At 40.6% G+C, this 13,235-nt stretch overlaps 1 protein-coding gene across 1 annotated transcript in view; it reads left to right on the top strand.

Annotated features, from left to right (window-relative positions):
• PIK3C2G (phosphatidylinositol-4-phosphate 3-kinase catalytic subunit type 2 gamma) overlaps positions 1-13,235 on the top strand; it is a 340,743-nt gene that overhangs the window by 188,324 nt on the left and 139,184 nt on the right. Inside the window, exons 19-22 of the mRNA XM_019543878.1 lie at positions 2,064-2,244; positions 3,563-3,670; positions 9,481-9,573; positions 12,406-12,535. Coding sequence (XP_019399423.1) covers positions 2,064-2,244; positions 3,563-3,670; positions 9,481-9,573; positions 12,406-12,535 — 512 coding nt within the window. The remainder of the gene's footprint in view (positions 1-2,063; positions 2,245-3,562; positions 3,671-9,480; positions 9,574-12,405; positions 12,536-13,235) is intronic.

Genomic DNA, 13,235 nt, shown 5'->3' with positions numbered 1-13,235 from the left:
AAAAATAAATAAAGCAAAGTAATCATATCTCCTCTCAGTGGATGCATTAGGGGATTAAACACAGGAGAGGCAGAATTGCTGTCTAAGCTGAAGCATAATGTTGGTGCAAGGATAAATGTGTATAAATTGTCCACCAATACTTTTAGGCTAGAAATTAAAAGGGGGTTTCTAACTGCAATAAAAACTACCTTGCTTAATCCCAGAAGCACTGTGTGCAAAAAGTGTTTTGGGGTTTTTTTGCGGGGGAGGGTTTGCAACAAAGCTGCCATCAAACTTAATTCTGCCTACACTGGGCTAAAGTGAACCCACAGGTCAAAAGAGACAATGATTTTCCTTGTCCCTAATTCTTAATGTATCCATGTGAAGACACATTCTGGAGTTCATGGCTTTGTCTTTACTTATCTTGTTCTGGCAATAGATGACACTTGCCACTGCTAAGCCTCTAGGTCATGTACGTGTCCTTGCACCATGGTCAGTCCATGCCAGCAAAGCATGAAGTTAGCCCTGGAAAGGCACCAGCTGATGAACAAGTTGCTAAAGATAGCAGAAGGTGCAGAAATGTCTACACCAGCCGTCTGCCAACTCCTGGATGACAACAAGAATTATTTTGCTTTGGAGAGGTGATATGACTTTGCAGGCAGAAAAGGGAGGTGTTCTGCCATCATGGAATTCTGACTATTGATGCACTCCAAGTTTTGGTGGAAGTACTGTGTAGCAGAAACTAGGCATTAAGCATTCTGTTTGAAACATGGCAACCCTCATAACACCAGCCCTTTCTGCATGAAAAGTTTTTTGTCCTCATCCTTTCTATTGAAGCTTTGACACAAAAATCATGTGTATCTTTGAGCACATTCCACATGACAGTGTACTGACATTGAAATTTTCTCCCAGACAAAAATGCAATTGTATGCTTTTACTAGGCTATGCTAAGTGTCATTTTAGATTCCTGTGAGAAGTGAGGATGAAGACTTCTCAGATCTTCTCTCTTTTGTGCCTAGGCACTTGCCAGAAACACTGTATAGACTTTCAGAGATTGCAGCAAAAGTCCAGATTGTTTATGCTATTGGAAAGGTGCGTCAGAAACCAGCAGGTGAAGATATTCTTCATTGAAGTGGTGGTTTGGTTACTTGGCAAAAGGTGCACCAGTGAGGCAAGTTTCTTCAAAAAGAGAGACAACAAAGAGACCAAAAAAGAAAAAAAGTTCAGTGAAAAAATATGCAGAGTCCATCTGCTCTAACTTTATTCTTCAGTTAAGTTTGAGCATAGATTGTAACACAAAAGACAGAACTGTTTTGCCTGTAGTAGCTTTTCTGTAACATAACCAGTGCAAAGAATGAAGGTGCCCAGAGATTCTCCAACCTTCTACATTCTTATACTTATGCAGTTAAAATCTTTTGTTTGATAGCAAGTACAATATGTCAGTGTATTTGTGAGCATGTTTTTGCCTTTAACCCTTAGGTAAATGGGTAAATTTAATGTAGATGACCTTAAGTGACCATGTCAGGAAGGGGAAGCTAGTCTAGGATCAACCAGGAATATTGTAGAGGGAGGGATGGAATCCAAGTTTGAGATATGTCTGGGAGGAAGGGTTGTGCAAGGTAGCTAGAAGCAGTCCATGGCTGCTTATGGAAAAGGAGGCATCTGGAGATGGAAAGACCAAGGTAGATTTCAGATGCCACCGCTGGATGTATGGTGTGTTTATGCATATGTAAATTTTCTGCAGAAGTCAGGGATAAAAGTGAATATATGTTTATGTGTACTGGACAAAGTAGAAAATATATTCCTCCCTTGCAAAAATAAGGAGAAACTTAGGAACTGTACTATGGATGACAGTAAGAAATGGCAGATTCCTATTGATTCTACACACTTGGAATCTCATTAGTTATCAGATGATGCTTGAGTAGTTCTGCAAATAAACAACATTTTTTTTTCATTCTCTGCTGTTAAACTGCCCAGAGTCACCAAATACAGATTAGTTTGGAATGTATTTATTGTTCCTGCTAGAGGTGGTATAAAAATATCAGTTTTAGGTACACAGATTTTTTTTTCTTTCCTCCCTTTAGGCTGTTAAAGGATGCACAGAATGAAGCTCATTTCAAAGGCTGGTATCAGAAGCTGTTGGCTGCTCTCCAATTCTGTGCTGGCAAAACCCTGAATGATGAGTTTTCTAAGGAGAGGAAACTTATCAAAATTCTGGAAGGCATTGCTGAAAAAGTAAAGGCTGCCACCAATCCAAGAAGACAGGTTTGCTAAGACAACTCACCCCTCCCCTCTAAGTTTTCTTCAATTCACTTTTAATTTTGCTGAAAGGACACATCTTCTGAAAGTGCTCTTTGTTATATAACCTAGCTTGAGATTCTGCATCAAAACTTCTCAGATTTTGTGCTAGTCTCTGTAAAAGCCTGCATGTGTGTATGTATGTAAGGAATGGAGTGAGGAGAGATGCTGAGTCAAGAGCTGCAGTTAGTAGGTGTATTAAATGCAAGGCTGATTTAGTCACCTGTATGATGGTCATTACCATCTTTCAGTTTGCCCTGGCAATTAAATAGTTGCAATAACCCATTCACTTAATATAATGGCCACCAAGATTCACAGAATTGTGTTGCATATCTACAGAAGCAGTCATAAAAACCATAATGGCTACAACTGCCAGTAAACCAATTTCTAATGAGCAGAGTTTCAAAAACAGTAGCCCCTGAGTCAAGTTGAATCGCTATACCCATAGTTTCTCAAAACACACATCTAACAGTGACCAAGGGTGACGATTACAAAGCCCATCATTCTTTTAATTAAAGTAAAGCTCAAAGCCAACTCCCCTTCCCAAAATATATTTGCCTGAAGTGAATTTACCTGTAGCAAGGAGACCTCAAGTCTCTAAAGTGCAAGGTTTCTTTAAAAGTTAGTAACTCAACTAGGAAGACCTGAAAGCCAAATAAAGATAAGACCTATCACTTCAGGATGACAGAAGAGTCTGAACTCTGTTTTGCCTTTAAAAAGGACGGAAGGATTTTAAAAGAAGGCAGAAAACTTAAGCAATAGTGAGAGCAGCAAAACAAACTTTGAAGTAGAGAGACAGCAGTTTGCTATATTATATGCTGCTACCTCAGAGACAAATTTAGAGGCTATGAGAGCCATGTTCAGTGTAATCCCCCAAACCCCAGACCTTTTACAATATGCAGCCATAGATAAAAGGGAGAGGTAGCAATGCTGAGACAATAAACCAAAAATCAGCTTTGTTTGCATGCTTGATCAGAGGGGGAAAAGATAACACGAGACAAAACAGCCCAAGGTGCAAGACTTAAGAGCCCCTGATGAGAGTTTCATATCTGAACCATGAGAACGTGGGCACTGTGGAGCATGTAAAGCAGCAAGGGCACAGATGCAGAGCACAAGCATCTTAATTACTATACAGTGGTATGACACCTTTAGTTATTATAAAGCTGCACTACTATTACCAAGATCAGACATTTTGCAGTTTTATTAAAATACAGCAAGACAGTCAACAGTTTAAGAAACTGCTGTTATGTTGTTTCAACTTGTCATAATGATTAATATTTCACAGGAGGTGCTAAAGATGGAAATCAACAGACTTAAACAATTCTTCCAGGAGGTAAATGTTTGCCGGCTTCCCTTGAATCCTGCACTGGTTGTACAAGGCATAGACTCAGATGTAAGTCTAGCTTACTTGAATCATTTTATTTTGGGTGTGATGAATAGTAAGGAGCAAACTGTAGAGCTGCACAGAATGTCACCAGCAGTTTCTTTTTGACACTGTTTTGACTCGCTTGGAGCTCGAAACAGCAAATTCGAAGCAAAACAAAGGGCTTCAAAACAGCCTCCAAACGAAACAAAGGCAGTCAAAATGTTTTAAAAGTTTCAAAACGTTTCAAAGCTCAAGCTGGGCTTGCCTGCAGGGAAACAGAAAGTAAGGAGAGGGAGGGGGTAGAGGGGAGAAGGACTTCTCTGATATTGACTGTGTCGCTGGCCAGTGACTGGGATCCTTCCCTGAGGTCCATTCGGATCCCAGTGCTCTGGGGGAGGGATGGGAAAACTGCATAAAAGGCAGCATTGTTTGAACTGGCCTGTTTTCTGCCTTGGGGTCTGACAGTTATTGAGCTATCTTCTAGCAGCTCAGGAGCGTTAAGACAACAAAGGCTACTACTACCATTGATTCGATTTCTTGCTTCCTAGGCTAGCAAATGGGATTCCAAAATACCTTTTGCTTTCTTCTATACCCTTTTATTTATTATTATATTCACTAATGTATTCTTTTCAATTTCATAATTATATTGGATATTATGTTATATAATTTATATAGGAAGGCAGATACATATGTTTTTATTTCTATACATTTATATCTTGCAGCATATTACAGTATAGAATTTATACAGGAACACAGATACATTTATATATTTTTATAAACACAAGACACTATGAAATTCTGTGAAACGTGGTTTGTAAATTCCCTTTGAGGATCAGGCCTGAGAGATTGGAGACTTGGTGTCAATACGTATTGTATTGTGAGGATATCGCCATACTGGAGATATTGTTGGCAGGCTTTGTGCATCTTGTCATGGCATGGCCTGGATCCATTAAGTGTGTTTTGGGCTGTAGGAAGTTGGCTTCTGGTGATGCTGTTAGTGAGGTTCAGTGCTTGTTTGAATTTATAAACCACTTTTAACAGACGAACCTACGAATTGCACTTCATCAGCCTCCAAGGTAAAGAAAGTCATGGACTCAATATAGACAGTGGAATTCTGATACATTACAACCTGCCAGAAATCTGACACTCCAGGTACCTCTGCACTTTTACCTGGTACATTCCCCTTCCACCCCCCATCCCAGCCTTTCCCTCACCCCGATGCCTCAATTTCCATTTTCACTGACTGGCTTCGTGCCTGCATTGCATGCCAGCCTCTGGCTTCTTTACTATTCCTTCCATCCAGGAACAGCGCGTGCGCGCACACACACGCACGCACACATCCGCACACACACACACACACACACACACACACTCTCTCTCTCTCTCTCTCTCTCTCTCTGCAGGTGCTTCCTCAGCCTGATGAAGGTTTTTTCAACCCAAAAACTTGCTAAGATATATTTCTCTAACTATTCAGTTGGTCTGCTAAAAGATACCAGATTAGATTGACCTAAAGGAAAGGACCTTGTCGGTCAGTGCCATGTCCTTAGACCAACACCCCTGGTACCTGACCAGAAGGACGCAGGACCCTAGGCACATCTAAGCCCCAGGGCTGGTGCTGGCAGGGAGAGTTCTCTGACAGCTGCTGGAGAAAAAGGTCCTGCAGGAGAAGAAAGGCTCTGTTACGGTTTAGCTGCCTGAGATGCTGCTGATGCTACTGTCCTGCTGTAGGAATAATAAAATGTTAATATTTTACCTGTTATCATTTAAAGTGGTAGACTGCACTGAGGCTGTAGGGGAGGAAGAGACCTCATTGGGGCATACTACCAAGTCATGTAGAGGCCCCAGCACCAGTGAGGATGTACCTTAAAACACACATGGAGAAGAAGCTGTCACAATTTAGCTGCCTGAGATGCTCCTGGTGCTACTGTGCTAGTTCTCAATAAGTTATTTTATCAACTTGTCATTTAAAGTCGTGGACCGGGCCAAGGCTGCAGGGGAGGAAGAGGCGGCCTTATTGGGGCACACTACCATGTTGAATATGGGCCCCAGCACCAGTGAGGATGTGCTTTAACACAGGCACAGTGTCACCCATGTCACGAGTTTTGCTTGTCAGCAGCCTGAGAAGCAATTTACCAGAAGCTCCTGCACCTATCTCCTTGAAACCTGGCAAGCTTTATGGCCTCAGCAGGGGCTAGCCATGCCTGCAGTTTTCACCATGCTGTGCCTTTACACACACACGTGACATGAGTTTTGCTTGTCAGCAGCTTGAGGTGTAGTTTCCCAGAAACCCCTGCAGCTATCTCCTTGAAACCTGGCAGACTTTGTGGCATCAGCATGGATTACCATGCCTGCAGTTTTCACCCTGCTGTGCCTTAACATGCACATGTGACACAAGTTTTGCTTTCAAACCTTTGAGGTGCAGTTTTCCATAAATGCCTGCACCGATCTCATTGAAATGTAGCAAACATATAGCCACAGAAGGGGCTAACATCCTTGCAAGTTTCATCTGAATCAGGCAAGAAATGACAAAGTTATAGGCAGTTTTGTGCTTCCCCATTATAATCTATGGGCAAAACATCAAAACAGCATCGAAACAGAGAAAGTTTTGACAAAACAAAACAGAACAGTGTTTTTGAAATGAAACAACACTGTCCTGTCAAAACAACATAGTGGAAGTTGAAACAAAACGGCGCTATTTCGCACAGTCCTAGCAAACTATTAGGCAAACTAGCATATAGACATACAGGCAGCCTTCCCCCCACTGTCCTTCTAGCATGGCTGGGTATTTTCTTTTGGTTGTGGTTGGTACCATGTAACTAACCTGCTTCTGAGCCAAATTCTGTTAAATCATCATTTGAGGGGAAGGGTGTATCTACCTCTTCAAGAATGCCACCCTTAAGTAGAACCTGGGTACCACAAACCAATGTATGGACAGGTAATACATGTAATTCTGTAATACAGAATATATCCTTGTTATGCTTCAGACGGTGAGTGTACAGGCATTTAAGCTGTTTGTTGCACAAAAAAACCTTGGAAGTGCTGCGAGATAGAGCTTCTGCAGTTTTGTAGCATTACATGTAACATATATAGAGTTATACATAGTGCGATGGGGGTCTCCAGGACCCCCAGCATCCCAAAGTCCTCTTCTCTCCCTTCTCCATTCCTACATGGAGGAAGAGCAGATAGTTCCCTGATAGCCCACCCAGTGGTGGGTAGTCCAAGAGCCCTTCTGGGACCTTGCTGACTCCACAGCCACTGCAGGCAACAAAGCTCCCGCTTCTGCTCCTCAGCTGATTGGTAAAACTGGGCAGGAGTGGGTCTCATGCACTGATATGTGGAGCTTGGGCACCCACAGCTCTGTGCAACCCATACTGCAGCTCTGCTGGCCACATGGGCTTGCTGGGCAGAGTTGTTCAGTGACGGCCTACCACCTTCTCCAGCAATGATTAATCTCACCTAGGCACAGGGGACCTAGAGAAGCAACCCTCTATTGCCCTCTGGCTGGAGATCTCACCTTGGAGTTCACCTATACACTCCATTAGCATTATATTTGTGTAGTGCTACAAAGTGCTGATACACTTTGTAGCATTACAGATAAATGCCTGTATATAACCTAAAGGAGCAAAATGTTTTACATTGACCTTGATCAGGTTGAAGGAAACAAAATTAAACCTTGTTGGCATGAAAAATATTTGAGTCACCTGTATGTATTGATGTGAATCATCCCTTTTTAAAAATGTCTGGTAAACAGAGGAAATTTTGTGTTTTACTTCATATGTTTGATATCATTGACTACAGTGCCAGCATCATCACTTATGGTTTAGAAATTTTTTTACACACAGTTCCACACCAGTAATGAGCTGCATCAGTGTGGTTGTGGGAAATAGGCACCAAGGAGTAAGGAAAATATGCTATGTGCAAGTGTGATTTTTTTTTTAAGGTTACAGCTCTATCATCACTGCAGTTTGCATTTAACTGAGCTTTCTGGCTTAGTAAGCACAGTGGCCCTGATCATGTGACACACTGATTCCCTTCAACACCTTTTACCTGTGGTTCTCATTCTAATTGCTGTTTAACCCTGATCCCAGTGAGAACTGAGGACTTCTGGCACCCTACAGGGTTGGGCTAATTTTGGATAGTTAAAGGAAAATTTTGAAGCCTTCTGCTTCCAGACATTTTTTGAAAATGATGTCTGGTGGGCAGGTCCAGTTATGCTGTTTATAAATTAGCTTGACAGATAAGAAATCTTGATATGTATTTTTCCATTTTTTTTATATCATTATACATCTTATTTTATCATCATCTATCATATTATCTGCAGCCTTTAGAATGGTGCCAGTTATATTATGTGAACTAACATTTTTAAATGCATTTCTCAGTGCTTCTAAAAACCTAAATGTAATTCATTTCAGGGCTCTCTAAATGGTTAAGCTTAGGAATCCCTTGGCCACTGATGCATTATCCTGCAGGAACCTTAGGAAAAACTATTCAGTCACTCTGGCCAAAGTCTTATTTACTTCTGTAGAATGAGCATTTTACCATCTTTACTTAAATGTATTCTGCAGTAACATCAGTATAATATCTGTTCATCACACCTTCACATGGGTATGGTGAAACTTAAGTAATGTTTGTAACATATTTTGAACTTCTAGCATGAAAAGCAATACATGTTTTTGTTTGAAAGTAGTTTTCCTCAAATTTTCCATCAGTGCAACAATACCCTGTGCTGGCTTCAATAGCAGCTGTATAATGCTCATTATTTCTGAAAAGCAAGCCATTAATTTGTCTCTGTCTCAGCTTTTCTTTCCTAATAAGGGTGATGATAATACCAACCTAATTTGCAATGATTTTTCAAACTTTAGTTCATTAGTGGGTTTTTAAGGCCCTTAGAGATCTTTGGCTAGAAGGTGCAGTAGGACACAGGAGGTGGGTCCCCATGTGCAGGGGCATATGCTTGTAGAGGCACAAATAACAGCACAAATTTGTTCCTCTGCTTTGTGCCACATCGCAGACCCCTACACATGCACTTCGACATGTAGCAAATCGTCCTGGGTAGGGGAGGCTGGGGTCAGCACCTGTGCTGGCCCCAGCAGTATTACTTGGTGTCCTGGTGCAGCAGGGGCACAGATCCGGAATCACAGAGCCTGGCTGGCAACAAGAGCATTGCTCTGGATGGCCAGCCAGCCTCCGTTTTTTCCAGTGCACGCTACTAACATATGATCTGTGCTGCTTTTTCCCCAGAAGGTTTTTTTTTTTCCTGCTACCAGGATTTCTTGGTAGCAAATTTTACCACCTCTTGCACATTTTCACATTTCCTGTGTACAGTTTGTGGTACCACATGCATGTGGGAACCCACCCAGGTGGTCAGACTTTAGACTCCCTCCAAATAGGTTCTTGATCATGTAGATTACAATTTTCAGAATTTTCTGTATCCAAAGTTAATGAGTAGTGCCTCCAGATGAATTGCGGGCCAGACACTGATGAAATAGATTGTAGAATTAGCAAGTGCTTGCAGATTCTGATTTGGTCTGTCAGGTATCACTTTGGTCTTAGCAATGCCAGCCAAAGCTGATTCTCAGAAAGAATGAAAATTATAGTTAGAGGTACCTGATCATTTCAGACTTTTATAAGTCTCAATGTTATTGCAGAGATGGTAAAGCACCAAGGAAAGGAGAGGCTCTTACTTTTCTCAGTGAGTTTAATAGTCGCTAATATCAAGGGCTATTTATTTTTGTTACCTGTAATGCTGATAAATATTTTATCAAGAGACCATGATTTCCAGGGTGAGCTATTCTCCTGCCTTATACCATAACATACTGTTTGTTTTTTTTCTGAAGACCAGTTCATATTTCACATCCAATGCTTTTCCATTGAAAATCTCCTTCATCAATGCAGATACAGCAAGTAGAAATATCAATGTGATTTTTAAGGTAGGTTCTTACTAATAACCCCAATTCTTTTTTCTTCTTCTTTTTCTTTAAAACTCATTGAAATAATATTGCTTTAAGCCTCATTGAAGGAAAATATTTCAGATTTAGTGTTTGAAATGTTTGGTTTAGGTGAGCTTCTCAGTTTTCAAGATGCTGTTTGATGTTAGACTTTATATGATATTTTTAGGAAATACATTGACGCATCCAAATTCTTGACTAGTAAAGAATCAAATAATTGCTGGGAAAACTGCATTTTTTATACTTTGTACAGTGAGCCAGGATAAGTGACAAAGGACAACACAAGTTATTTTCCCTCTTGAGGTAAAAAAACAGTCTAGAGCTGTGGCTTTGGGACTTGAGGCACACATTACTGGACTCAAGGCACCCCTTCATAACTTTTCTGAATTGGGTGGCTTCCAATTTCAAAAACTACATTGTAGATGAGAGTACTTGTTTCCTCGCAGAGGGGCCTGGCAGTGGGGATGTGGGATCATCCAGGCAGGGACAAGCATAAGCCTACACTTACCTTTTTAATTTGAAAATCACTGGTCTAGAGAAAGGATTGCTCAGGGCTTCATGATATAGCTATCTACAGCATACTGTTTGTAGTACAATATCCCTAGTGAACCAAAATACTATTGTGTTAGAGGCTGCTTTTGGCACTAATATCCAGATCCTATTCCCATAGTGTAACTAGGACTGGAGTGCTAACTTAGAGAGGGCACAAGAATGCTGTCTGCTGCCAGGCTGGCCACTGGCCTAGCCACAACCAGTACCCCACCCCACAGGGCCAAAGCTTTCTAGGTCTGCCTTCATCCTGTTCCACAAAGCAGGTGCCTAACAGTGCCTAGTAGTGATCCTATTCTACCCTACACAATTCCCTGAAAGTCTCTTAGTGCATCTGCATTTGTATCATGCTGTCATCTTACCCTTAAGCCTAAGTCAAGAAAAAGCAATGAGGAAGAGAACTACACACCTACTGTTTGGATTGACAGTGTTTCAGGGATATGAATAGGGTAGAATAGAATTGCATTTATGCTCCTAAATCCTAATAGATAGAATGGGTTCTGCCCTAAAGTATTTAGGATTGATTTTTCTCTGTCAGGGTTGCATGAGATCAAGATAGAATGGCAAAAGAAGTGACCTGTGTGATACAAGCCCATTGCTATCTTCAGGGTTTTGGAATGAAACTCGGGCTGCTCATGCTTCTATACATGCAAACAAAAAAATACACATTTAATCTCAAATTATTTCTATTTTAGATTAAGGAAAATGACAAAACTGAAGCATCCATGAGACTGCACAGTGTGGTTGTCTGTACCATGCAAGCTGAACAGCACAAAATTGCTGCTATCTTTAAAAATGGTGGTAGCTCTAAGAAATGTTATAGTGCTATGTGCAGAAAGCTGAAGTCTACACAGTTTAAATTTCTTGTCAGTGGCATAACAGGGCAGCTGCAAATGGTGCAGCTACAGTGACACCACCACCTAAGTGTCCATGCTGGGCTGCTACTCCAATTGACCTGTCCACAGTTATGCTATGTCTTTTTCTACTGTTGAGATATAATTGGCCTTTCATGAAGTTTTACAATTGGCCATGGCATAGGAACACAAAAAATCTTCAAGCATGCTGAAGGAAGAACAACTATCTTACTTAAATACACATGTAGGAAAGCTGTGTACCACACTATACTTCCGTCTCAGACCAGTAGGTTAAAATGTCAGGTATCACCTCACTTCATCCAACACATACCCCAAGGTTAGTGGCAGCCCCAGAAAGCTCAGACGAGGGCATGCATGCTATGTCTACCTCCACTGCAAATGTGTAATGGAGTTTCTTCCCTGTTGTCATCCAGGGACTTCCATGTAGAGGAAATCATAGTGTGTCCCAGAATACAATTCATTATTTGTTAAAAGGTAATACTTTGATAAAATAGTAACTATTGATCTTGTTCTAGATTATACACTATGTGTGTGTGGTGAGCAAACACAGAGAGACTTCTCTTCAGGTTTGAATACTAAGCAGAATTAATTGGAATCTAGATTAGCTCTAAATGAAAGAGAAATGGATTTGAAAACAATAAAGGGAAATTTATGTCCCCTCATGTACTCATTTAATGGCAGTAAATGTCTGTAAATTGCAATACTTCTATAAAAGGAACATAATAAAAGACCAAAGCAGCTTAATGTAACTAAAAGATAGGAATTTATGAAAGACTTTTTAGATGAAAGCTAAAAAATAGCAGTAAAACTCAGATGTACTTTAGATATAGGGGGGGAGGGGAAAAGCAGGGCTTTTATTTTCACAGGCCATTTACCCAGCTATGGTGAAAAATAATCTCTTCATTACTTCTTGTGGCTACAATTAAAACCTGATTTCTCTGGGATTATCATTTAACTGACTCTGTGGGGAGAGCAGTCAGCATTGCATCACTGTTTGAAACTGCATATGAATCATGTCATGGATAAAATTTACATTCATAATAAGATTCCCTTTTAGCCTGTTACAAATACCAAGTTATGAAACTTAATATCAGTTCAGATATTGTTATTTCTAAAAAAAGGGATCTGGTATTAGATTATTTTAAAAATTAAATAAATAAAAATCCATTCTCCCAAATAGATTTCAAACACAAATAGGTACATGTGAGTAATCAACTAAAAGATTGCAGTAGGTGAAATGACAAATTATATCATTTTCTGTTGCTGTCAAAACACTTTCAGCTTGAGTATATTGTCCCAAAACACAGAGAATAGTAGTAACATTGAGGTAGAAAGGGGTGTGTCATTGGGATTTAAGGAGAAATTTTGTTTCCTGCTCTTTTTTTCACAGATGGGAGATGATCTACGTCAAGACATGCTAGTTCTGCAAATTATTCGAGTGATGGACAGGATTTGGATTCAGGAGGGACTGGATATGCAAATGATCATTTATAGATGTTTATCTACAGGAAAAGGCCAAGGTCAGTATAGAATAGAAAGGGTTTGTTTATTACATTATTCATATTTCATGTAAATCAGTAATACACAGAACTCCTTCCTTCCACATTTATTTCCATGTTTAAATTTTTGTCCTCTTAAAGGAAAAAGGGTGCACAGAACCTCTCATAATTGAGTCTCAGGTTTATGTGTGTTAAGTTCATTTCTTCTTGCCCCCCAACCCTGACCTCTCATTCCACTGCCCCCTAATCTGAAGAAAAGCAACTGTAGCTAGTGATATTACTTAACAGCTTAAGCAAGAATTTTCACCAAAAAAAAAATTAAAAAGCCTCTGTTTATTCCAATTGGTGCCAGATTCTTTTTAAAGTACTCCACTAACTTTTGTGGCGGAATGCCGGGCTAGCGATTCCGGCACCGCTTGGGGAGCGGGCAAGCACGCGGCTTCTGGGGCGGGATTGGAGGTAGCTTTATGACCGCCTTTGAGGTTCGCCGAGTTGGCGCAAGTAGACGACTTAGAGTAAGTTGTTAGTTTTCTATAATAAGTTTGTAAGATGTCTGTTGGTTCACGTAGTTCCAGAGTAAGCCCTTGCGTTCTAACCCGATGGGCTAGGTGCGGCTGCCAACTCCTTAAGTCCCAGAACTGGTCAACAGCTCATTGAGATAGGGTGTTAGTGGTAGAAGTTATTACGGAGTAAATATAAGGTAAAGTAAAAATTTGTTTTA

Source organism: Crocodylus porosus, unplaced genomic scaffold, assembly GCF_001723895.1.
Source record: "Crocodylus porosus isolate Cpor-Errol unplaced genomic scaffold, CroPor_comp1, whole genome shotgun sequence".
Lineage (NCBI taxonomy): Eukaryota > Metazoa > Chordata > Crocodylia > Crocodylidae > Crocodylus > Crocodylus porosus.
This window is presented reverse-complemented; position numbering and strand designations above follow the sequence as displayed.